At 59.3% G+C, this 25,370-nt stretch overlaps 1 protein-coding gene across 1 annotated transcript in view; it reads right to left on the bottom strand.

Moving 5' to 3' along the window:
• The window catches only part of LOC117649550, a 241,660-nt gene that overhangs the window by 71,543 nt on the left and 144,747 nt on the right, over positions 1-25,370 (bottom strand). The window contains exon 4 of the mRNA XM_034392435.1: positions 17,570-17,614. Within this exon, the coding sequence (XP_034248326.1) occupies positions 17,570-17,614 (45 nt within the window). The remainder of the gene's footprint in view (positions 1-17,569; positions 17,615-25,370) is intronic.

Raw genomic sequence — 25,370 nt, 5'->3', positions numbered from 1 at the left:
GCAGTATTGTCTCAAAGTTGGCCGAAACGGTCAGAAATGTCTTTGAAAAATCGTGTTTTGGGCCGATTTTAAGCAGCCAGTGCGTCTGATCCGAGGCGGGCATTTTGCTCCCTCAACGGGCCATTGGTCTTTGGACCTTTCTTTAGCATGCCTTTGTTGCGGAGTGCGATTATCAGTCTTAGTTTGGAAGCAGTATTGTCTCAAAGTTGACCAAAACAGTCACAAAGATTTTCCAAAGACATTTCTGAGCGTTTCGGCCAACTTTGAGACAATACTGCTCCCAAACTAAGACTGATAATTGCACTCCGTAACAAAGGCATGCTAAAGAAAGGTCCAAAGACCAATGGCCCGTTGAGGGAGCAAAATGCCCGCCTCGGATCAGACGCACTGGCTGCTTAAAATCGGCCCAAAACACGATTTTTCAAAGACATTTCTGACCGTTTCGGCCAACTTTGAGACAATACTGCTCGCAAACTAAGACTGATAATCGCACTCCGTAACAAAGGCATGCTAAAGAAAGGTCCAAAGACCAATTGCCCGTCGAGGGAGCAAAATGCCCGCCTCGGATCAGACGCAGTGGCTGCTAAAAATCGGCCCAAAACACGATTTTTTAAAGACATTTCTGACCGTTTTGGCCAACTTTGAGACTATACTGCTCCCAAACTAAGACTGATAATTGCACTCCGTAACAAAGACATGCTAAAGGAAGGTCCAAAGACTAATTGCCCGTTGAGGGAGCAAAATGCCCGCCTCGGATCAGACGCAGTGGCTGCTTAAAATTGGTCCAAAACACAACCCCAGCTACCTCGCCGCGAGCCCTTAAAATTTTTTTCGCGACCCCACTTGGGGTCGCGACCCTAAGGTTGAGCACCACTGCCCTAGGGTCTACTCCAGGACCAGCCCTAGGGTCTACTCCAAGACCTGCTCCAGGACCTGCTCAAGGACCTGCTCTAGGACCTAATGCAAGACCCGTTCTAGGACCTTATGAGGGGCCCGCTCTAGGACGTGATGCAGGAAATGCTTCACAACCGGCTGGGACCTTCTCCAGGACCTGCTCACTCCAGGACCCACTGCTGGACCTTCTCCGGGATTCGGTGGTGGAAAATGAGCGGCTGGGGGTGCAGCCCCAGCGGCCGGACAAAAGATAAACTGCTAATGGCCGCTTGTTGCCAGCTCCGAACGCCACCGCCACCGCCCCGCCGCGGCCCGGCCAGTCCAAGGCCACCTGGTTTATGGCCTCAAGGAGGAGGTTGGCCGCTCCGCGCCACGGCCTCCTCCTCGTGGGCCAGGCCCTCGACCAGGCCGGCCAACCGGGCCAGGCGCGCGCCAAATGCACTCTCCACTCGCCTCCCCTTATAGTGCCGGGGGCGACTCGGGGGAGCTGAGGTTAGACCGGCCGACCGACGGCGCCTCTCAGAAACCGTCTCAATATTTCCCTCCTCCCCGGACGTTCGATTTTTATCTAGTTTAGCACCTGCGAGTGAAATAGTGACGGGGCAAACTTTTCCGCGCGCCCAGCCACTCGCCGGATTGGGGGCAAGTGGCCGAGCAGCGAGGCAGAGGGGTGCCGCTATACAGCGCCGTGATGGGCGGCCCATTGGGCGCGGCCCGCCACGCCGCCTCGGCACTTGTACGGCCGGCCGGCCTCGCCCTTCCGCAGCAGACCGTCGCTCCGTCTCTCTCGCACCTGTACGGGTCGCTCCACGAGTGCGAGAGAGACAGAGCGACGAAAACGACTCTCGGAATCAGTCTGCAGGCTGACTCCCAGATGGCGCTTCGTGGGGCGTCCGGCGGGGGAGCGAGAGAGACGGGGCGACGGAGGAGCACACCGCTTCGCGATCAGCTCGGCGATCCGCCTTCGCAGGCCTGCCGGCCGCACCAGTTGCCCACGCCATAGGCCGCGCTAAGCTGATTGCTCTCCCAGTGCAGCGGCGCGTCATTTCGACGCTTTCCTATTCGGGCGGATAAACTGCACGCCAGATAAAGTGCACCGCTCTCGGCGAATCTGGCTGGGGTCCTGGGGCCGCGGGGCGGCGCGGCGAGAACATTCCCCCCAACGCACGAGTTGTCCGATCGGTTCGACTAGTGCTTCGCTGCCCCCAGCTGTGACCCCGGCACAGTCGGACACGCGCACACAGACACACGCACACAGTTGGCGCGCGCGCCGCACACACAGACACACACATACTCAAACTCTCTTCCACTATCTATCTCTCTCTCTTTCACTCACTACCTCCCTCTCTCCCTCTCTCAATCACTCTCTCTCTCTCTCTCTCTCTCTCTCTCTCTCTCTCTCTCTCTCTCTCTCTCTCTCTCTCTCTCTCTCTCTCCACACACACACACATACACACACAACACACACACAATGGGGGCAAACTGCTGCTGCCGCTATCGGACATTCCTATCCAGGGGAAATAGTCCATGAGGGATGGGCCGGCTCCGTTGCCAGATCCTATCAGCGCCCTAACGGCCAACCAAATGCGCTGGCTCGAATCTAATAGAAAATGCAGCCCTGTGTCGACGGCCCGCCGCCGGGCTGTGAGAGGCAGCGCGGCCCAGCTCTCGGCACTCTCGAGGTCCTCACTGTGGAGCTCTCGGCAACCAGTTTGCTAGAAGGCACCCCAGAGCTCTGAAGGTCCTATACACTGTGGTGCTCGGTGACTACGCTAAGAGGTGCCCTCGAAGTCCTAGAGAGTAAATCTCTGTGACTAAGTGGACCAGAAGTCGCCCTAGAGGTCCTAAACTGTGGAGCTCTCGACGACGAGCTAGAATAGACAACACCCTCGAGGTCCTACAGCTGACGACTAGCTTCCTAAAAGACACCCTCAAGGTCCTATACAGGAAAGCTCTCAGCGCGAGCTTGCAAAAAGGCACCCTCGAGGTCCTAAACGGTGTAGCTCTCGGTGACAAGCAAGGCTCCAACAGCCTCAACTGAATTCCTACCACAGTGAAGCTTGACTAGCTACGACAAGCTAGGCCAGAAGGCGCCTTCGAGGTCCTCCATAGTTTAGTTCTCGGCCACTAGCTCCTCCACTAGCTAGAAGGCATCCTCGAGGCACCACAGCGTTGCTCTCAGCCATTGCTAGAGGCCCTATAGAGTGTAGCTCTCGGCGACTAGCTAGCTAGACGGCGCCCTCGAGTCCCCCACGACGGCGTCCCCGCGACGCGCGCCGGATTTCCGGACCTGTTGCCGTAACCATGTCACGAGCGCGGCGGCCGCAGCCCCGTTAAGGACTCGGCGCAAAAACAACAAGCGGTGAGCAGTGTACTCGACGGCCTTGGGTTCGCCTCGCCGCCGTCGGGGGAATGTAATGAGAAGGCCACCGCGGCCGAGACGCGGCGCCATCGTCGACAGATTCCGAGAGCCGTTTTCGTCGCTCCGTCCCTCTCGCACTCACGCGGCGCCCCTCGAAGGTGTGAGAGAGACAGAGCGACGACAACGACTCTCAGTCTGCTGGCGGCGACGCCGTCCAGACGTCTGCGCCATCGCCACCGAGTTCCGAGTTCCGGCCTCTCTGCCGTCCGCGCCACTGTTTTTGGGCGTTTAAGAACGAACCGTACAGCAAACGCTCTCCGCAGTGGCAACTGGTTATTGCCCATCCGGGCAGCCAGCGCGTCCCAGTTCCGCCCGTTTTCATTCGGGCCAGCGGCTGCACAAACTTAGTCGTGCGCGGATTAGGTATCAAGGTGGGGCCCAGCAAGTTTGGGGCGGCAAGAAGGCGCGCGACACAGAAGCCCGGCAAAAAAGGAGACACCCTCGCCAGGGCCGCGCTAGGCCGCGCGAGAGACACCACACCGCGTCACTGCCCCCGTCCTTTTTCAGCGCGCGGCACGACAGGCGCGCCGACAGAACCCTCCCCGTCATAGAGAGACATTATTTCCGCACTCAGGAACGCGCGAACGTGGACCGCTTGCTTCTACTCTGATAAAAGCGTAGCTAAATTAGACAATCCCAGCCGTACGTTCCGAAGCTTCTTCTAAAACTTCCAAAGGATTTGTCGTTCGAAAAAAAGAAGAAGATATTTTGTACTTTTTCTGCTGGACATACATTCAAATTAAGGCTAGGCATATGAGGTTTAGGAATTCGTGTCCGAAGATCGAAGGCGATTTTTCTGCCACACTGGGACCAGCTTGGACCGCCTGCAGACTGATTCCGAGAGTCGTTTTTGTCGCTCTGCCTCTCTGGCGCCCACACGGTACGGCGTAACGTAGTATGTGTAAACCGGATACGTCACATCAGTGCGAGATAGATCGAATTTATTAACAGTGTGCGCTGTTTCCGTCTTCTCAGCGACCGCCGCAACTCTTTAAATAATCTTTTTGGGCATGCCAAAAAGGCTGCAGCCTTTGCAGCGACTGACCTAGTTGCAAGTTTCACTCGGAACCGAATAGCTGTGCGATCACGGCGCGGCGTGGAATGAGGCCAGAAGCAACAACGCTTCCCGGAGGCGCGGGGCAATACAAGGGGAAATAACTGCAACCCAATTTGTCCACCAAAGTTCACCATGAACTTGAAATTTACTAAATTGGTTGGAACTCTTCTCTCAGCGTTCAGTAGTTTTGCCCAAAGTTCGCTGAAATTCAACAAGAAAATCCATTTCGATCTGTACACTGGAATTCCTACTTATTTCCCCTTGCGGCAATATTCGCCAGAGTGCGCTAATGATTCCGAACAGTGTCGCCGTGTCGTCTTGTCTCCCTCCCACTCACGGCCAAAGCCACAGGGGTGCGAGAGAGACAGAGCGCTGTTCGGAGTCACTCTTCTGGCGGCGGCGAGCGGCACAACGCGCTGCGGGGGCCGCGGATGATACCAGCGGGGTGCGGCGAGTGCTGTGGCGTGCCGTGGCACGCGGCGGCATGGGCAGCAAACGCCTCCCTGGAGAGGCCACTGCTAAATTGGCGCCCCCCCCCCTTCCAGCCGGCCTCGAAACGCAGCACAGTGATATGATTACGCGATGCCGCTGGACGCACAGGCAGGGCGTGGCGTGGCGTGGCGTGGCAGCCAGCCCCGGCATCCATTTGGCTCCTGACGGGCCGAAACGGTCTCAGACAAAACGCCGTCATCCGTCACAGCCTGTTTTTTTTTCCGCTACCCTTGTCTCCGCGCTTTTGCCGGCCGCGGACCGCCAGCGGGCCGATTCCGAGAGTCGTTTTCGTCGCTCTGTCTCTCTCGCACCCATACGGCACGCCCCGCGAGTGCGAGAGAGACAGAGCGACGAAAACGACCCCCCAGTCTGCAGGAGCGCGAGGAGCAACGCATGATTGACGAGTGTGACCAGTCTAATCACCCGGACGGAAAACACCCACATTCATTTCCCGGCAACACAGATGTCGCGCGACAATCGCCAGTGTGATTCACCGCGATGACAGGCCGGTTACAAATGACGGCCCGTCTAATGAAAGGACGGACGAGCGGAGCGCCGAGGCGCGGCGAGATATTGCAGCGCCGCTGCAGACTGAGAGTCGTTTTCGTCGCTCTGTCCCTCTCGCACCTACTCGGGGCGCCCCATGAGGGCGAGAGAGACAGAGCGACGAAAACGAGTCTCGGAATCAGTCCGCTGCTGTAGTTTGTCTGCCGCTCCGGTTCACTTCGCGTGGCGCCGCGCCCGGCAGCGCCACCGATCAGCAAGACTGATTCCGAGAGTCGTTGTCGTCGCTCTGTCTCTCTCGCACCTACACGAGACGCTCTATGAGTGCGAGAGAGACAGCGACGAACACGACACTCGGAATCAGTCTGCAGCAGACTGCTGCCGAAAACGGCGTTGCATCGCTCGCTGTCTCTCTCGCACCCATACGGCACGCCCCACGAGTGCGAGAGAGACAGAGCGGCGCTGGGAATGTCCCCGCCCCGCAGGAAGCAGGGAATGAATCCGGATACTTGTTCCTCGCGTCGCTGCTCGCCGTCCGCGCGTCTAGTCCGCCATTGTGTGGCCGTCGTTTTGTCCGCCGTCGCTTTGTGTCGGCGACGTCCTCCACGGCCCGAGACTGATTTCCGAACGGCGCCCCGTCCCTTTCGCACCCACAAGGCACGCCCCACGAGTGCGACAGAGACAGAGCGGCCGCCTCCACAAACTAAACAGAGTGTGCATGACTGCTTCAAGCACTCTCCAACTAGCAGTGCGCCTTGCACGGCGAAAGCAGAACCTGGGAGTCCCAGGCTGATCCTGGAAAATAGACCCCTTGGTATTGGCCAGGGATTCTGAGGTATACTCGGGTATACTGCTTTTGCCGTGTGCAGTGTGCCTCAGTCAGTCACACTTCGCTTTTAACAGTGTGCATACCGACCAAACTCTTAGAAACAGTGTGCATGCAGGCACGCTCCAGGTAGAGTGCCATGCTCACTGATAGTTTCTGGAAAAGGCATTCTGCAGCACCAGCAGACTGCTGCAGACTGATTCCAACAGTCGTTGTCATCGCTCAGCCTCGCTCACACTCACAGGCGTCACCTGTCGGTGCGAGAGACACAGCGCGACGGAAACGACTCTCGGAATGAGTCTGCTGCTGCAGGGCTGGCTGGCGCAGGGCTGGCTGGCGCGCCGGCGATGCTGCGTCGCATGCTGGAGGACTCGCCTCTGGCAACCTGTTGACTCGACACATCATCGCGTGCGGCGTGCCGGGCGCCTCACTCGGCCAATATTGGCGGAGGACGTCGTCGACACGTCGCCGTCGACACGTCCAGAGAGGGGCCAGAGGGGCCGGGGGCCACCAGGGCCCCAGCGCGCGGCAGAGAGCTTCGGCTGCACCACTCGCTGCCCGGGGCCGCCTGGGTGGGGCGGCCAACACTGGCTTCTTCCGAGTCTCCCCCTCTCTCTGTCGCACTCATGACGCGTCCCGATCGGGTGCGAGAGAGACAGACCTCCCGTTCGGAGTCAGTTCGCGCTGGGTGGGGCGCGCTCCCGGGAGGGCAGAGGGCACCAGGAGGGTTGGGCTGGCCTAGTGCGGCCTGCCCGCTCGGCCCACCAGCCCAGCCCGCCTGCCTGCCTGGTGCGGCCCACCTCGCATCTCACAAGCCGCTCATAAATCTCAGCCCTAACGCCCCCCTTTCCCACACCGCCCCGCCCCGCCCCGCCCCGCCACGTGCGCCCACAAAGGCGCGCCCCAGTGTCGCCACACGGCCTTCACCAAAAATTTGGCCGCCCCCACGTGATGGCGCCGGGAAAAATTCCCGTCCACTTTCATGAAAAATTGTGTGGACCGGAGGAGGAGGGGGGCAATGCCGCGCCGAGGTGCCCAGGATGTGCGTCTCCTGTAGGCCGATTCTGAATTCTGAGAGTCGTTTCGTCGAACCGTTTCTCTCGCACCGACACGGGACGCGAGTGCGAGAGAGACAGAGCGATGAAAACAACTCTTGGAGTCAGTCTGCTGCTGTGCGCGTTTCTGAAGGATCGTTCAGTCGCTCTCTCGTACTCTCCAGACACCTCACACTCCCTGCAGTGCAGGTGCGAGAGCGTGATGTAGCACGGTAGTACTCCAAAGAGAGCGAGGGAGACAGAGCGGATGGCGGCGAGCAGCAGCGCCTTGTCGAACAGAATAGAAACCTTCCAAAAACAGAAGCGCCGAAACAACAACAAAAACAACAACAAGACGCCGTTTGTCCGTGTCGCGCGCGAGGCCTAGCGCCAAATTCAAACGTGACAGGTAACAGGCAGGCCGGGCCCAGGCCGGGCCCAGGCCGGTCCGTGGCGGCGGCCCGCGGAGACACCGCCGCCTTCGCCAGTCATTTATCAGCGGAGAGCCCCGGACACTGTCCCCGTGACTTAATAGTCGCCCAAACGAGGGGTCGACAACTGCCGCGAGCAGCGTACCGAGCAGCTGAATACATTACCAGGGGCAATGCAAGGTAAAATGTAGGGTAACATACGATAAAATAAACAGAAAACTTAAAATTGATAGGGTTAACCCATTCTTTTTGATGAGAGTTCTGGACATAAGTGGATGTACCCCTAGAAGACCGGTGAAGGTGGACAAAACTCCAGACGCTTTTCAGCTGTAGAGTCGCCAAACAGGACTCAAACCGACTCAAACTCAAACCGAAGACGTGTGACCCACCAATAGATTGCTCAGAGAGCAGTCCATTGGTGGGAGTTTGGTTAGCGTGTTAGCGTCCCAATTAGCGATTCTGGAGCTCAAAACGTGTTCAGGATTTTGGCCGCCTCTACCAGTCTCCAGACTTACTGTGCGGCGCCTAGACTCGTGCCCGTATTTTGCCCGGTAGCAACCAACCAAGGTGGCGAGGCCCTTAACGGGCGATGCCGTACCGCCGTACGCAACAAGTAACGCCCCTGCCCCGCCTGGCCGGCCAGCCTGCCCCAGGCCTGCCCCATGCCTTCGATCGCAGAGTGGCGTTTGGTGTTGGCGCACGTGAATTTTCCATGGGCAGCCAAACAGCGCAGGGCATCGGGGCAGCGGGGCAGCGGGGCGCGCCACCCCGCCGGACACTCCTGGGGCCCTGCGCGTCGGCCAGCTGTCGCAGGGCCAAGGGCCGCACGCCCGCAGGGGGCCCGCCACGCCCCGCCATGGCCCGCCACGCCACGTAATGCCACGCCATGACACGCACCCCCAAGGCCCACCACCCCTCCCCATTTCAGGGGGAAGAATTCTGACCGCGTCGGAGGGGCCCACATTTCATCCGACCCCGACCTCTCCAAAAGGTGGAGGCTAAAAAAAAAAATATTTTGACTTGCAAATTTTTTTTGGCTGTAACCGTGCGTGACGCTGACGTGGGGACACCAGGTAGACGCCACGCCAACTGGATCGGACGACAGCAGCGCCACGCGAGGTATCCTCTCGCGGTGTAAGTACGGCGACTGACGCGACGATGAGGTCGTGGCTTCATCAGGACGCCACGAGGACATAGCCCGGACCAACCCGCCGAACCACCGCCATCACAGCCAGGGAGGCGGCACCGGGACACCACCAGGACAGGGTAGAACGCAGCAAGGAAGGCCGCCGCCAGGATGCCGCCAAGGAAGACGCCGCCAGCACGACGCCACCAGGACGTGCGTGTATCGACCAGGACGAGGAAGCGGCGCACTCACCTCGCTCCCACGCCGTCGATAATGTGAAGGAGGTGGAGCGAAAAGCAGCCAAGCGAGCGTCCAAAAAGGCATTCCGACTGATCGGCGCCGCGTGCAAGTAGCGCCCGATTCAATCCGACGGCCCCACCGCCACCGGCGGTCCACCCTGCACGCCGGGGCGGCCGGGGCAGCCGGGGCACACACACCCCGGGGACAACAACCGAAGCAGCCTTCACTCACTCCCCTGCAGTGTGCAGGAATGCGCGAGAGAGACGGAGAGGCTGTCTCCGCAGCGGCGCCCGTCGTGGCCATCCCGGCAAGTCCCGGCTCAGCCCCCCCCCCCCCCCCCCCCACGCCCAGGCTTGTAGCTCTAAATGAAATTGCGGGCACGTACGTTCGAAGGAAAGGGGAGGGGTGAGGGCCCCGAGGGGGTGGGGTTGGCGGGGCCCCAGGGGCAGGGGAGCGGAGCGAAGGAGAGAGAGACAGGGAGAGGGCAGCGTCGGCCTTGTCGGGCAGCTAGCCGGGCCTCGCCGGGCCGTTGAGAGAAACATTTAATCAAGCCATTTGCTCATAAAGACGCGCGGGTGTCGCCCCAAGCGTCGGAAGGGGTGGGAGGGGAGGCCGGGCCGGCGGTAAAGGCTAACGCGTGGCGACGGCGGCGCCCCAGGCCACTGCGCCGAGAACCGCGACGGCGGTACACCCAGAGCTCCACCACCACGACCACCGCGACGGCGGTATACAGAGCACCAGCACCACGACCACCACGATGGCGGTACACCCACCCAAGCACCGCAATCACCACGACAGCGTTACACCCAGAGCACCAGCACCACGACCACCGCGACGGCGGTACACCCAGAGCATCAGCACCACGACCATCGCGACTTTGGCGCCCCCAACGGATGCAAGTTTAATTAGCGGCGCTCGCATTAGCCGGCTCCATGAATGTTTGTCTTGGACGGCGACACGGCAAACGTTGCCCAGCCCCGGGCGAATCGCGTCACGCTGCGGCGCGCGGCCGGCGGGGCCGCTCCGGCGACGGCAAGCCAAGACGCCAGGCTCCGGGGGGCTGGCAAACAATAACAGGGTACCGCTGCAATCGCCCTCAACCGGATTTGCATGTTCCAGGCAGCTCTGGGACGGCACCATTTGTTTGCCATACGTACCCGGGAGAGAGGGCTCGGCGGCGAGGGTCGGCGGCGAGGGTCGGCGGCGAGGGTCGGTGGCAGTGGCAAGGGTCGGTGGCAAGGGCCGGCGGCGAGGGTCTACGGCAAGGATCGTGATCGGCGGCGAGGGTCGACGGCGAGGTTCGACGGCGAGGTTCGGCGGCGAGGGTCGACGGCGAGGGTCGGCAACGAGGGTCGACGGCGAGGGTCGGCGGTGAAGATCGGCGGTGAGGGTCGACGCCGTGGGTCGACGGCAGCGACCTGCCTGCTGGGGGCAACGACTCGGAGGACAACGCCCACGCCGCGCGACCCTCCTCGCCTGGGCTTGACTCGCTTGACTCGGGCTGCACGCGCGGCCGCGTCCGGGCCTCCACGACGCCGTGCTCCCCAAAGTTGCCCCAAAGCGGCCGCGACGCGGCGACGCGCGGTGCACCCCGCCCGCCCGGCGCGCTTTAGGAGGCCGTCAGCTTCAAACAACCGAGTCAAGCTCGTTATACACTGCGTCGAGTTTCGCGTGGAAAAAAGGACGCTGCGCGGTGCTGCGCGAAAGGACCTCTGGACCCGCTGAGTTTGTTGCGCTAACCCCGCGGCCTGCGGGGATGACCCGCGCCGCGGCGGTCCACATTTCAACCGAAATGCAAAAGTTTACACGAGCGGGGAGCACGCCTTGGAAATTATGTGAACACACCGCCGAGCAGCTCCGCTTGCGGCAGGGCCTCGCTGGGGCAGCTGAGGGGCCCTCGCGGAACGGTCGTCTCCTTTTTCCGGTTGGCCACAGAGGATTCAGAGGGAAACCACGTCGCTAGACGGTTTTCCTGGGGCCATTTCTGTTACACGTTCCTAATTCTCTACTGAGAAAAGCAGTGCAGTCAATAAGGAAATTGTCAGTGCTTTCCGATATAAATGTATCATAATAACTGTGATATTTGTTCGTAATACAAAGAAACTGGTTACAAGTTACTGAAAAACCCTCCACTTTAGGTTACTACCTTCGCTTTGCTGTCATAACACTAGCTTGTCGTTCGTTCTACGAGGAAAAATCTCAGTAGGATCATGAGAGTGAAAAGAAAAGCCCCCGGGGCGTTCGCCTGGCCGGTACCACTCGATGTTGGCGAGCGTGCCGGGTCCTTGGAGAAGCAGTCCGTGGAGTCGAGAACGACAGGCCGGGAGGGTGTTGGTGCTGGCACGCTGCTGAGAGCGGCAATCCGAGAGGGCGTGTGTGTGAAACCCCATCCCGGACGTAGTAAGTGCACTGCCACCGCGAGTTTTTTTTTCGGTTTTCTTTTCAGGGCACCGTTTACTACTTTTCCTTGTACAGTATTTTCCTTGGCGCGCACCTGGCCGTGGCGGGGCAGGGCATGCCAGGGGCACCGGAATATGTCCCAGCCGGCCGTCATTAGTCTTGCTTAGGTTGGCAGCCCTGCCTGGCCGCCTGGCAGGGAAGCACCGGGTATTGATCCCATCTCCAGCCGCCTGCGCCTCCCAGCAGCAGACTGATTCCGAGAGTCGTTTTCGTCGCTGTGTCTCTCTCGCACTCATACAGGACACCCTACGAGTGCGAGCGAGAGTGACACCCGGCCGAACGATTCTCGGAATCCGGGTCTGCAGACTGCGTTTTTCCTCCGGGTCAGCAGCGCCGACCGACCGCGTTCCGGAAAAAAAGGGAGAGCAAGGAGCAGCATAGAAGAGCATGACCCATAAATTTCCCTCCGAAATCCTGGCGGAAGGTTATGAAAAATAAGTCGATCCCTATCTAGGAAGGGCCGGGCAGGGCCGGGCGCGACCCCGTTTGGAAACCGACACTCCGACGCGAGGAGCGCTCCCGCGGGACAGCGGGACGCAGCAAGCTTAGGCGCCGCCCCTCGTAGTTCCTGCTTTTCCCTTGACGTGCACGCCCGGGCTGGGCTACGCCGCGGCCACGCCGCGGCCACGCTCGGCTTGCGGGACAGTCCCCCTGCCCTTGCTTCATGCTCCCTGGCCCATATACCTCGACTCCCCTACCTGTTCCGCGCCAGGGCGGCCAGGGGGCTCAGGCGGGACTGGGCCGGCGGGGGCCTATGGGGGCTCAGGCGGGCCACCTGGGCGGCGCGCGGATCAGCATCGACTTTCATTCCGATTCCGCGATATAACTCGCGTATCTTTATCTTGTAAACAGACAGGGGTCGAGTCCGCGTTACGCTATAGCTGCCCCCCGCAGGCCACAACGCTAGCCGCGGCCGTTGTGCTGTGGATGAACGGGGGGAAAACAACTTCCTACACTTTCTCTACACGAGAAAAAGACTACGCGACCATTCTCCAAAAAAAAAAAAAAAAAAGTTTTTTGTCAACAAATTATGTCAACGAACAGCTTCCGTTGCCAACACTAGGAAACAACTTGAGCATAAACAAACCTGGTGACAATATTGTATCCAAACTTGTGACTAACATATGACTACAATTTGTCACCAGATTCAGTAAACATGCATAAAAATGTTCCTAGTTGGTAACAAAATCAAAATGCCCTCTGACGTTTCAGTGTGTGTTTTTCTCCGGGCAACCGGATTCACGAGGCCGCTCGCCCCGACCGCGACCTGGGTGCAGTCCCGCTTTCCGGCCCGTTAGACTAATTGGAAAGAAACGCACGATCGGGCTGCGGCACGCACTTCCAGGCCTCCAGGCTTCCGGACCTCCGGGTCCCAGTTTGACTGAAACGACTGGGGCGGAAGATTGCACCACCACAGCGGGAATCGCGACCCCGGGGCAAACCAGGGCCAGCCCAGCCAGGGCCCAGCCCACCGCTGTGCGACCTGCCGCTCGCTAACTGCCTGTCCCTCCAGCCATAACACCCCCACCCCACTCCCAACCCCCTCCGATACCCCCCGCCGAATCCACCGGAAATGGGGGGCCGAAAGGGCTGATACTTCTACGCAGCTGCGCAGGGCTGCAGGCTGATTCCGAAGACGGTCGTCGCTCTGTCGCACTCGCGGCGCGTTCCGCACGGGTGCGAGAGAGGCAGAACGATGCTCGGAATCGCCCTGCTGCTGGCGAAGCTGCGCGGGGCGTCCCGGGCGGCCGCCCCAAACGGGGCCACGGCGGGCCGCGGAGCCAGAAGCCTTGTAGTTCGGCTGGCTGGGGTAGTTCGACGAGGCGAGGGGCCCAAAGGCGGCCAAAGGCGTGAAGAAAGAACAAGGAGAGCAAAGTCTCATCCCCGCCGCGCCGCGCCGCGCCCCGCCCCGCCCCGCCCCGCCCTGACCTCTCGCCGGCACGAGCAGCGCAACTTCCACGCGCGCCGTGTTCGGAAAACAACGAACCCCCTTTCGCCTTTCGGGAGGACGGGCGTGAGCGTGACCAGCACACGGTACACTTGCTGACACTGGCTGATAAATTGGGTCACGCCGCCGCGCCGCCGCGCCCGGATCCCATTTCTATCGTCGAGGAAAACAGTAAATACGCCGCCGAGGTGAGTGGCCCCACCCTCCGCGCATCGGCCCGCTCTCAGCAGACTGATTCCGAGAGTCGCTTACGTCGCTCTGTCACCCTCACACCTGTACGGGACGTCCGCCCAGAGTGCGAGAGAGACAGGGCGACGAAGACGACTCCCTGAATCAGTCTACGGCTGGGCTCGGGTTCGGTCCCACCCGGAGCTTTCCCTGCGCAGTCAGAATGAGATCTCGTTACACCCCCACCACGGCGTCGGCATTCATCTTGAGCAGCAGAGCACACGGCGCCGCCGCTCCGATTTGCATGTCGAGGTACAGTTTCCTGATTGGGCCCGAGGGACGCACAACACCGGCGCACAAAACTCGCTGCTCACTGCCCGAGAGGGAGAGGGGAGAGGGAGAGAAGGGAGAGGGGAGAGAGAGAGAGAGAGAGAGAGAGAGAGAGAGAGAGAGAGAGAGAGGCTCAGAGTGCGCCAATTGCAACCGCCGCTTGTTATTTCCGCTGCGAACGACGCCTGAATTGCGGTGCCCGCTCGTCCGCCGGCCGGCCGCCGTGTCGCTCTGTCTCTCTCGCACTGCAACGGGTCGCCTCACGAGTGTGACAGCGACAGAGCGACGAGTAGGGCTCTTCGGAATCGGCCCAGTGCCGGAGCATTCGGCCGCAATTAGTTTGAGCAATGAGGCTCGCTTTCCAATCGGGCCGGGCCAGGTGGGCAGTTAGGTGGGCAGAAGGGAAAGCAGGTGGCAAGCGAGGTGGGTAGGTAGGAAGCCGGGTGGGCAGGTAGGATGGAGGCCAGGTGGGCGGGTAGGAAGCCCGGTGGGTTGGAAGGAGCCAGGTAGGCAGGTAGGATGGATGCCGGTGGGCAGGTAGGAAGACAGGTAGGCAGGTAGGGTGGAAGCCCGGTGGGCAGGTAGGAAGCCAGATGGACAGGTGGCAGGCTAGGTGGGCAGGATGGAAGCCAGATGAGAAGGTAGGTGGGCAGGGTAGTCACGTGGTCGTCCAGTGCGCTCTGCTCGTTACGCGGATGAGCGCCTGAGCCACGTCATGCAACGCATAGCGGAACGCCGAACCGCAACGAGGTGCTTGCATGCGCGGCTGTGTTGGTGTCCGAGTGCACGTGCGAGCCGGGCCGCCGCCATCGAGTGTTCCTGGAAGGGATGCCTGCACTCAGTCAGGCAGAATGCAGGGCGGTGGTGCAATCAGGACGACGGTGGCGCCGAGGCACGCCGATGACGGCCGAGCTGCAGGCTGATTCCGAGAGTCCTTTTCGTCGCTGCCTCACACGCACCCTTTGAGTGCGAGAGATACAGAGCGACGAAAACGAATCAGGAATCAGTCTGAATCGAGTTAGCGAGAGCAGAGCGCAGAGCAATAGGGGCCGCGCCGCTACTTAGCCGCGGCGCCGTCGTGTAGTCCGTCCGAATTTCATTACCCAAGAAAATGCTCAGCCGAAGGCGGCGGCGCGGGACCCGAATCTGGCAAAGTGGCGACGGGGCGGCCGGCCGGGGCGGGGTGGGTGCAGATTGGGGGCGGAGGGGGAGGGGGGGGGAGGGGGACGGAAGGAGCATTGAGATTAGGCCGAGGGTAATCTTCGGCCCCCTCCACGATGTCGCACTGCTCCGAGTCAGCGCCGGGAACACCGCGCGGCCGAGTCCCGATGTCGCCCAGTCGGATTTCAGCATCGCTGCCGCCGCCCGATTCCGACGGACCGTTTCGTCGCGCTGCGTCTCTCTCGCACGTGGACGGCGCGCGCCATGAGCGCGACGGAGACGGAGCGACGGGACTGCTCTTCGGAATCGGGGCGGCTGACGCGGCGCGCCGTAAAGCCAGGCCACTTTCAGAGCAGATCCGAGGCGCGGCGGCCGGGGCAGTGAATACGGCGGGGAGGGTAGGCCGTCCGCTGCTGGCCGGCCCGGCCGCGCTCATGGCGGCGCTAGCCTCCGCGCGGGGGCGCGCTGTGGGGCGGCAGGCTGTCAAGGCGTCGCGCGGAGGCGAGTGAGGGATGAAGCGACATCCTGGCGGCGCACTCGGCGCGGCAGAAATAGGCCGCCGCAAACTTGTCCTCCTTCCTCTGCACTATCGGCCTGGTGCCGCTGCTGAGGTCGGCGTGGCGGGGCGTGGCGGGGCGGGGCGTTGCGGTGGCGACCTGGACCGACACCATGCACAAGTTTAATTGATGGTCGGCCAGGCCATTAATCACGCCATCCCCGCGGTGAGCTGGCCGGGCGGCCAGGCCCTCGACGTCATAATCAAGCCGGCGCGGCCATCCAGACCATCCAGGCCCTCATTGAGCACCCGGCACTCCGCCACTGCCAGCGGCCGCGCGGCCAGCCCGGCAGGTATGCCAGGTATGGCGCAAGCATTTTCTTCGTGCATCACGAGTGCGGCAAACAGCCTCGAAATAACGAGCAAATCAAAGGATTGAAGCCTTATGTAACGCACCGGAAAAGCATTCCGACAATGAGGCCCCTGTGGGGTTCGGCAGTTTAACTTTTTCTTTGAGTACAAAATGGATAAGTTATAGGTGTGTTATCGATAGCCGAGAAGGACATTAAGCCATGGGTACGCTACGGCAAAGCCTTGGGTAAGTTGTGGGTTGCTAATGGATACGTTACGCTTAGCTAATATGGGAAGGTAAAGCACACATATCGTGGGTAGGTCGAGGGTACTCCGGGTACTCCTGGTACGCCATTGGTACAGCACAGCCATGAGGTACCCCATTGGTCCGGTGCGCTTCTCAAGAGAACGCAGTGCGTCGTATAACTTTGCCCCGCCGTGTGGCGTTTCTCTGAGTGGAATTTATATGCCGGACCACTTCCTGGGGGCCCAGGCCGGGACACATGGTCCGACCCTGCATGAAATTATGTCATCGCTCAGTCACTTTCTTTTCCGCCCTGCCTCTTTGTCGCTCATCATGCTCTTTTTTTGTCGTCTTTAATTCGTCCCCGCTGTAATCCCCCTGGAATGACGAACGACGCACTGTTTTTCCGGAGGCCGCCTTATCCCGACATGCCAAGAACACGACGAGCTGCACGGCAAGAAAAGAATGTGGACCTGAATGCAGCTCCTTTGTCCCCCTTTGGATGATTGTGCGAGTCGGAATGTGCGCGCGAGACGCGTCAGAACTCCGGGCAAATGGAATGTGTTCCCTGTGTTGCTCCAGGATGTATGAGCGCGCGGGGGGTTTATTGTGGCAAAGTCACACCGCGGTACCGTAGTCCCTTCTGAAAGACAAGAAAAACCATCCAATCTAAATTGAAAATGAAAAACATTGTCACTACTGATGACATGCAGATACGTACGTTCGATGACTTCGGGCACACAATAAACATCTTCACATAATACTCAAACATATGACAACATCGAAAGCAATATTAATGTTACATCAATGCACTAGAAGAATATATACTGTTACGCAGCAAGATTAAAATATGGCAGCATATAGGAGATGAAGAAGAAGAATCAAACGAAGAACTGAAAACAAGAAGACAAAAGGTGAGGTGTGAAGAGAAGAGGAAAAAGAGAAGATAGGAATGATAAGAAAAGAAGGAAAAAGGTAAGTAAGAGTAAGACAGGCGCACAAGATATTCTAGGTTATACTGGTTAGTATAGTAGAAGAGTTGCGTTTAAAATCAACAGTTACTGATAAGTATGACGGTGCCTAGAGCTGCCTTTAATTTACTTGCCAACAAGATATACGGGAAATCACACTAGTTAATGTCAATATAATCAACGAAATTATTTCTAGAACAGCTGTATACTTCCTACTTTGCTAGGACCCCTAAAATATTGATATGATTTACTTCTGGGACGATGGTTTCGGTTGACATTGCCGTCTGGAATCATGCACAAATAATCGAGACTCCTGGAAACCCCTACAAAGGCTACAGAGAAGTAGAAAAAGAGTGAGAGACAGGTGAGCTACAAATCACGACATTCATCACACAGTAAAAAGCATGGGCTTACCTGCCCATGGGGAGCCCCAGGAAGGCACAGGGCAGAACTGTTTCCCTGCAATCAAAAGTGGCGCGTCAGCACAGCTACTGCAGCCGCTGCGGAATCTGGCCTACTTCAAAAGGCGGCCAAAACGAGTCAATTCCGATTCGACGCCGGCGTCGAACCTAATGCTACTTTATTTCATGTTTTTCCTGTGCCGTGGCACCCCAGGTTTGCTCAATACTCGTTAGAGACTTCTTATTTTCTACGGCCCGCTCAAGGAACTCCTCACTTTGAGCCCGGTGGTGAAAAATGCAAAGATGACGTGAAATTCCTCCCCTTGAGCTGGAGAGGTGGAACGTGGAAGGATGATGGAAATGAAATAACGTCAGAACAATGAAATTTTGGCCACCTTTCCTCTGTACACGTGCCGTCTAAGTGGGGCGAACCGACGAGGTCCGAGCTACGGGGGTCTACGGCCCTCCTACGGACCGCCCCACGCTACTGGGCGTCTACGGTGAGCGCTGCGATTATATACAGTGGTGTTCGCTCCGCGAACAACAACCTCTCAAACGTCCGTCACAAAGTACAAGGGCGAAATGCAAGGTTCACAACGTTACATTATGGTTACTGTTTAGTTAAGCACGGAAAGTGTGCAGATGCTGGTAAAAGTTATTTACTGCGTTCATTTTTAACATTTTACAACTAGTACTGCTCAATATATCCCTAATAGATGATCCATGTCACAAACATGTAAGAGGTTCAAATTTCCAAACAAATATTCTACCGCTGCAGAACACTCTAAAAATATGTAAATAGAGCAACAGCTACAAAGTGACAAATTCTAAACCTAAACATAAAAAGGAAACGTACAGTAATAAATATTTTAATCATTTCTTCTCGTAATTTCCTTTTTCTACTGGATGCAATGCCTCACACGGTGCGACCAATATAAATAAGTAATTATGGACAACGTAATAAATTTACACGCATGCTGTCGTGCTGTTGTTGACATAATCAATTTGTGTGTCGTTTGATCCTAGGACGTTTCTAGGATTAGGGGGTGGGGGAGATCGGAGAACTGCGCAGCGGTATTGTGAAGTTTTACTCATCGGCCTTGTGCAGTTCCCTCCCGAGCACGTGGTGAACGCCAGCGTCACTTACCTGCAACAGAGAGAGAAGGGCAAAAGTCAGCTCGGCAATCATGAAACACACGCCTTGAGGAAAACGTGATTGAAATTTCATTGCGGAAATCGATCATGGGGCGTCCTTCGTCCCACCCTTGAATTATGTATAAGACCCCCCCGTGCGGCCGCAGCAGCATTCTAACCACGCGGGACGGGAAATGCGCAGCCAACGAAAACACACAGACGACGCGGCCTGTGTCGGGCCCACGCCGATTCTGAGATTCCGGGCGGCAAAGCCCGCTTGTCGCGGCGTGGCGTCGCGTGGCGTCGCGTCCTGGGGGGTGACAGTGCACACGGATGGGCCGGGCCAGCTGGACGCGAGCGATGGAGGACGGAGATAAGCAATCAGTTGGGCACCAGGCCCGGGCAGCCCGGGCAGGCGGCAGGCTGCGCGAGACAATGCATGTATTGTCCACACCACGGTCGCCACAAAGCGACGCCGAGCGAGAAGAAGCCGCCTTGGCACTGTCCTTTATCCGGCGCCAAAACTCCACTCGGCCTGATGCACCTCGAATACGGACCATACTATAATGGGGTGGCCCCGGGGCTCCGGAATAGGGTCTTCAAGTGTCGCAGCTCCGGCAGTCTGATTGGCAACGAGAGGGAAAAGATGGGCGTCGGCACGGCGGCGGTGAGAAAAGAAAATGTTTTTCTTGCGGGGGTCGACTAATGTAGTTACAGTACTGATGGAAGGGGGCCAGTCAGAGGCAAAAGGGCTGTCCATCTCAACGAAGACGTCGCCGAGGAGGCCCAGCCTCGCCGGAAATGGTCCCCTCAGCCTCAGCGCGGGGCTGAGGCGTGAGCCCTTCCCACCTGGCGACATCCGTGACGTCACTCGCGCGTGTTTTTCTTTTTCTTTCCCTTCCGGCTCCCCGAAGAAAATCTGCACCGACGGGGGAAATACATATAACGGGGTGGCGGCCAGTCTCGGGGGGGCCAGCCTCCAGAGCCCAGCCTCCAGAGCCCAGCCTCCAGAGCCCTGCCTCCAGAGCCCAGCCTCCAGGGGCCGGCCAGGCCGAGGGCGGCCGTGGGCCGAGCAGACAGGCCGCAGGGAATTGGATTACCCAGGTTGCCTTTCAACCCCGGCCGCGTCCAAGGAGCTCCTTATCCCGTCTTTTACCACGGTCTGAATACAGGCCGGCGCCAGGCCGACGCCAGGCCACGCCACGCACACGACATCGCTGCCAGGGATCTGGCCAGGCACGCTGTAAATACACGGCCCACTCCAAATTAGAGGAGAGTACCCCCACCACCTCCCACGCCCGTCCAATCACAGCCAAGGCCGCTTTCATTCGCCAGTTTCTGTTTCCCTCTCTTCCCTCGGGATCATCCAGCGTGTTGCTCTCCCCACGGGGGATGATGTGGCCAGAATTCTGCATCGTCGAAAAACAATCCGCTTTCCGGCGAAAGTGTGCCCGGCCTGTTTCTTTCGGCGGGCGCGGCTGTATTTTTCACGGGGCAGGCATGACACCACTCTCCAGCAGCAACCTGATCCACGACAACGGCGCCCGTCAACTGAACAGCGCGTCTCGTCCCCAGGCGGGAACATGGATTTTGGGCGGCGGGAGCCTCGGCTGAAGCGAAGACCTGGAGGGCTCCCCGGGGACCGGGGGGAAGCGACAGCCAGGCAGCCGCCTCACTCGGCAATGGTACGCTCAAAATTAATTTCAGCGCTCAGAAAACGGCTTCTTAACAAATTTTTCAGGGGAAACTTTTCCTCCTCTACAGTGTGGGGGTAGTCACCGGATCTCGGGGCAGCCAGCTGCGGCACTTCCCGCGAGCGCACCCACTGGCCAGGCCGGGCTGGGCCGGGCCGCGCGGGGAATATATACGATTCCAGTCGCGCAGTGTAAATCCATTCTTCCCGCCGTCTCTTTCTTCCGGGCCAACTTTTCCCCACCGCGCCGCACCGCGCCCTTCCGAGGCGTGGCGGCGCCCTCCTTTTTTCATTTATCACCTGGACCGTTTCGCTACGATTTCTCCCGCCAGAAAAAGAAGATAGACCGTGCCGTGAGTGTGTATATGTTTCAGCACTGCGCACCCATACCTGCTGAGGAGCCTATACTCTCCTCACTTTCGCACTAAATTGCCCCTCGTCTATTGAAGGCAGCCGAGCGGTCACGCACACATACGCACGCACTGACACACTCGCAGACACTGCCGTCAAGCCCTGCTTTCACAATCACGGTCTGGCTGAGGCCGCGTCCCGCGGTGTGACAGAGACATATCGCGCGCCCTGGGGCCCGGCCGAGGCCGAGGCCCGGAACGCGGAGGGCAGATTGGGGCAATGCCATCGTAAAATGTATATATTATTCCGCTCAAACTGCCGCCACGCTTTGGGCCGTTTCCATCGCCTTCAATCGGGTTAACCAAATAGAGTAAATGAAATGGAGGAGCGTCGCGCCTCGACGCCGCTTCGGGAGAGGTCCGACAACGCCGCGCACGCAGTGTGGGAGGCTGGCAAGAGCCCCGTTCTGACAAGGACAAGACGGATGCCTCACGGCCGGTACCATCTGTCTCGGCAACTTTTCCCGTATTTTCGGCACCCTGTGGGAGTAACGGGCTCCAGGCCCGGCATCTTAGTTTGCTGACCAATCGACTTCTCTTTCCATTTTGATCTGTTTGCGAGTCCTGGGATGCTTTTATCCCCCTGAAAGAGTAGAGAGAAAGCGGAGTTGGGAGAAAAAAAAAGAGTGTTCTGATTTTCACGGCCGTGTCAGGCTAGCCAGCTGCATGGAAATAGCAGGCGGTGGAGGGGGTTCATTATGTCACGCCCCGAAGCTGGGTCGGTTTGGGGGAGGGGCAGGAGGGGGTCCACTTTGCCATTCCTCCAGCGTTACCAAGTACTCTGTCCTTAAACAAGAGGGAAATAACCCATCATCCCGATTATTCTTTCTCCCACGAAAAACAAAAGCAGCCCACTCTGCAGATGAAGTGGTACGCCAGTACGCCACGATCTTTGGGGAACTGATTGGTATTCCGCGCGGGCCATGGTGTCCGTTCCAAGTTCTTGCCGCCCCCTTCTTGCGCGCGAGCGCGATCGCCGGCCGGACGCACCGCCGGCAAGAACTCATCACAGTGTCCGCATTAATCGGGGGTCCTTCTTGGGCGTTTCCCCCCTCATCGGACCGCCCAGATGCCGGCAAAGTGGACGAGACCGAACGCGACCGAACAGAAGTATTGGAATTGTTTGTGCCACGCGAGAAAGAATCATTATTGTTTGTGCTGCGCAAAGAAAACGTAACTGCTTTCGCAACCATGGAAGTTGTGACGCCTTTAATTTTTATATCAGTTGTGTTGCCTTTTTCTGTAGATATGCCGAAATAAGAGAAAAGTTGTCAGAGCATGGTACGAGGATAATTTGATTGTGATGAAAACAACACATGAGAAGCCAACTGTAACCTCTCCGGAAGGATGGTAACAATTCCTCGTGCAGCACAACCTACTGGGACCTTTCTCTTCTCTTGGGACGCGTCCGGGACTGCTTTCATTGCTGCAAGAGTGTAGCTTGGTCCAGTCCCCACAGTGGGGAGGTCTAGGGTGGGAAGGCCACAATAGAAAACCATTCCGGTCGACAAACAAAAACTGTGAAAGATGTAAGACTGAACGCTAACAATTCTGGGTTCTTGTCCGAAGAGTCGGCCACGGGTCGATGCCGTGAGTTACGCAGACAGTGCCCCTGCCTGCACTGCGAGCCGGAATTGCTCCTCGACGCGACAGATGCAGGCCGTCAGTCCCGGAGGCGAGACTCCTGTCTGAAGCGAGAATGCACCAAATCGACCGGCAGGACTGCAGAAGTGGGGCACACACGGATATCTAAGTTCTGCACGCTTGAAAAGTTGGTAAGCGTTTTGAGCACATGCAAGGTACAAGATGTTGGTTTGTCATATCAGCGACCGTTGGGCTTAAGGGCATAAGTCACATGAGAAACCCATTGAAAATAGATTGTCCTGTCCCATGACCACTCATATATAGTTCATGATAAGCGAAGCTTTTAAAGTTTATCTACGTTCAAAATCCTTTATGACAAGCTCTTTTTTTCTCTCTAGATCTTAAATACTTTGTGAGGATTTCAGAGTGATGCTTTCATTCCGTTTTCATCTATTTGCAGATTGGAATAGCTGGCTCCCTCGCCGGCCCCGGAGCAGAGTGCAGCCCATGCCCCGACAGTAAACTAAACACGGCACAGCCGGGCAGGGCCAATAGGGCCGTCAAATCCTTGCGCTCGGCCTCATTGTCCGTGGCCCCAGTCGAGTAGTCCGGCTGGTCCAGCAGACCCGAGCCAGCGGGCCGCAAGCGGGTCACCACGCCGGGCACGCCGGCCACGCCCCGACAGCGTCCCAGGGCCGGGCCCAGGGCCGCCCGCCTCCCTCCAAGTGCCCGTCCAGCTGTTGGTCTGGAGCGGCCCGGGTCAGGCACGGATCCAGTAGGGGGCCACGAGGACAACTGACCCTTCCTTCGCCCCCAGATAGCCACCTGAGAGGTAGAAAAAAGCCACCTTTTGCCCCCGTCAGGAGGCAAAAAGTGCTACTCTGAACCTCCCCCGGGTCGGCTCTGTATCCGCCCCTGGCCCGGTTGTCCAGGGCGGCCGGGGGCTCGGCCTCGGCTCGGCCGCACCTGCCAGAGGGTCTTCCGCGCCACCCACGCGGTGTCGATTTTGCCGCCTTTCCTCGCTCTCGGCTCGGCGCGGCTCGGTGCGGCTTGGCACGGCTCCAGAAGTTGGTCGCGAGGTAAATCCGGCCGGGCCATCTGATAGCGGACGGACGGACGGGCAGATCTACAGTGAAGGAAAGTGTGACAAGCGGCACAACTTGGTGCATCAGCCGGGCCACGTCGCCCCGACGGGCCGGGCCGGCCGGGTCGAGGTTGCCAGCTGTAGCCTGTATAAGTGATGCGGCGCTGACATTTCCAAAATGGCTCCGAAACGCCCTGTTAAAGGCTGGCTGGCGTGGCAGCTGGTTGCTACAATACGACCGTGGCGAGGGGGGCGAGGCCGCGCGCCAAAAGCGACGCGCAGAAATCGCCAACAACTTTGGCTCGTTACAGCGAGGAAGTCGAGGGCCAAGATAAACAATGGCGGGGTGAGGGCTCGACCTTAACAGGCGTTTGGATTGACGAGGTGTTCGCAGCACGCCCCCGCCGCCGCGCGCCGATAAACAAAACCGGGAAAAGCATGGGGGAAATCGAAAAGGGTCTTTGTTTGTGGATCGGCACGTGAGCGTCCGGGCCAGCGAGTGAACTGCGAATAAGCCACTCCGCTGTACTCACAGGCTTTGAGACAGGAAGCGGGAGAGCGCCAACTTGGAGATGGTGTTGTTCTTGAGGCCCTCGAGCATGCCGCCCTTGGCGACGGGGGAGCCTTGCTGCGGGGGCGGCGTGGCCGTGCCCGTCGCCCTGCTCCGCGAGGCCATCGTCGTCACGCCCGTCACGGGGTCGTCACATGTCAGCACACTGCACTCGCAGGGCTGGCGGCGCGCGCGCGTCACATGTCACGGAGCGAGTCACGGACCGTGTCACGGGCCGGCGCACGGGGCGTTTGTTGTCGCTTCGCCGCCCGGCTCGGCTCGGCGCGGCTCGGCGCGGCGCGTGAGTCGGCACGGCTCCGCTCGGCTCCGCTCGGAGGGCTGTGCTAGGGCCACGGCGGCGCCCCGGCGCTGCTGCGCTGCTGCGCGTTCCAGCGTCGACCAGACACTGAGGGCACCAGACGCCACAGCCAGGGGGCGTACGGCCGGGGGGCTGCGCAGGGCTGCGGCGGCGGCGGGGCGGGGCGGGGAGCGGCCGACGGGGCGGGGCGCGGCGACCGGCCGCCTCGCGCGCCCCCTTCTAATTGCCCGGCGCTTGGCCATCCGGCGAGCCATCCGCCGCGGCGGCAGCGTGTCGGGGACAACGCCGTGACGATTGCCAGGGGGCCGGAAAGGGCACAGTCAGGGCACGGCCGGGGCACAACCGGGGGGCAGCCAGGGCACAGCTTGGGTAAGCCTGGGCACGGTGAGGGCAGAAACAGGGCACCAGCTTGGGTAAGCTTCGGTAAGCCAGGGCACAGCTAGGGCACAGCCAGGGCTCACCCAGGGCAGCCAGGGCACGGCCTCAGCAAGGGCACAACCAGCCAGGGCCCTTCTTGTTAAACAAGTTCAAAGGGCTGCACAAAAGTTGGACGTCTCGCTCGGACCTCGCACTAGCACAGTCCGTGCGGAGGACAAATAGAGTCAGCCGCCTAGGCTAGGCCGTTCGGAATGTGTTCTGCCCAATGACTTTCGGTCGGCCATTGCGTCGACCCTCTCGGAATTAGGGCTATCTGCGAAGGTCAGGGCCGGGCCGGCCCTTTCGCAGCGCGGGGCCTTGGGCCTTGGGCCTCGCTCGGGTCGCCGAGTTGGGGCCGCAACAGTTAAGGGGCGCAACAAGGGAAGAAGGGGCGGAAATAAATAATACCCCTGTCAGCCTTCCCGGTCCACGGACCGTCCGCGGAATGCCGGTGTCAGACAGCGCAGCGCCGCTTTCAATTATTCCCGGTCTAAATTTGAAATCAGCAGGGACCGCCGCGCGGGAAAGTCTTTCCAGTGCTCGCGTTGTGACGTCCTTCATCGCCAGGACGGGGAGGCCGCGCCGCGACGCGCCGCGAGGCCCATTATTTTTCAAAGTGTGCC

The sequence above is a fragment of the Thrips palmi genome, unplaced genomic scaffold (assembly GCF_012932325.1).
Source record: "Thrips palmi isolate BJ-2018 unplaced genomic scaffold, TpBJ-2018v1 HiC_scaffold_4, whole genome shotgun sequence".
NCBI classification, from domain to species: Eukaryota; Metazoa; Arthropoda; class Insecta; order Thysanoptera; family Thripidae; genus Thrips; species Thrips palmi.
Note: the sequence above shows the minus strand (reverse complement) of the source record. Positions and strands in the feature narration are given on the sequence as shown.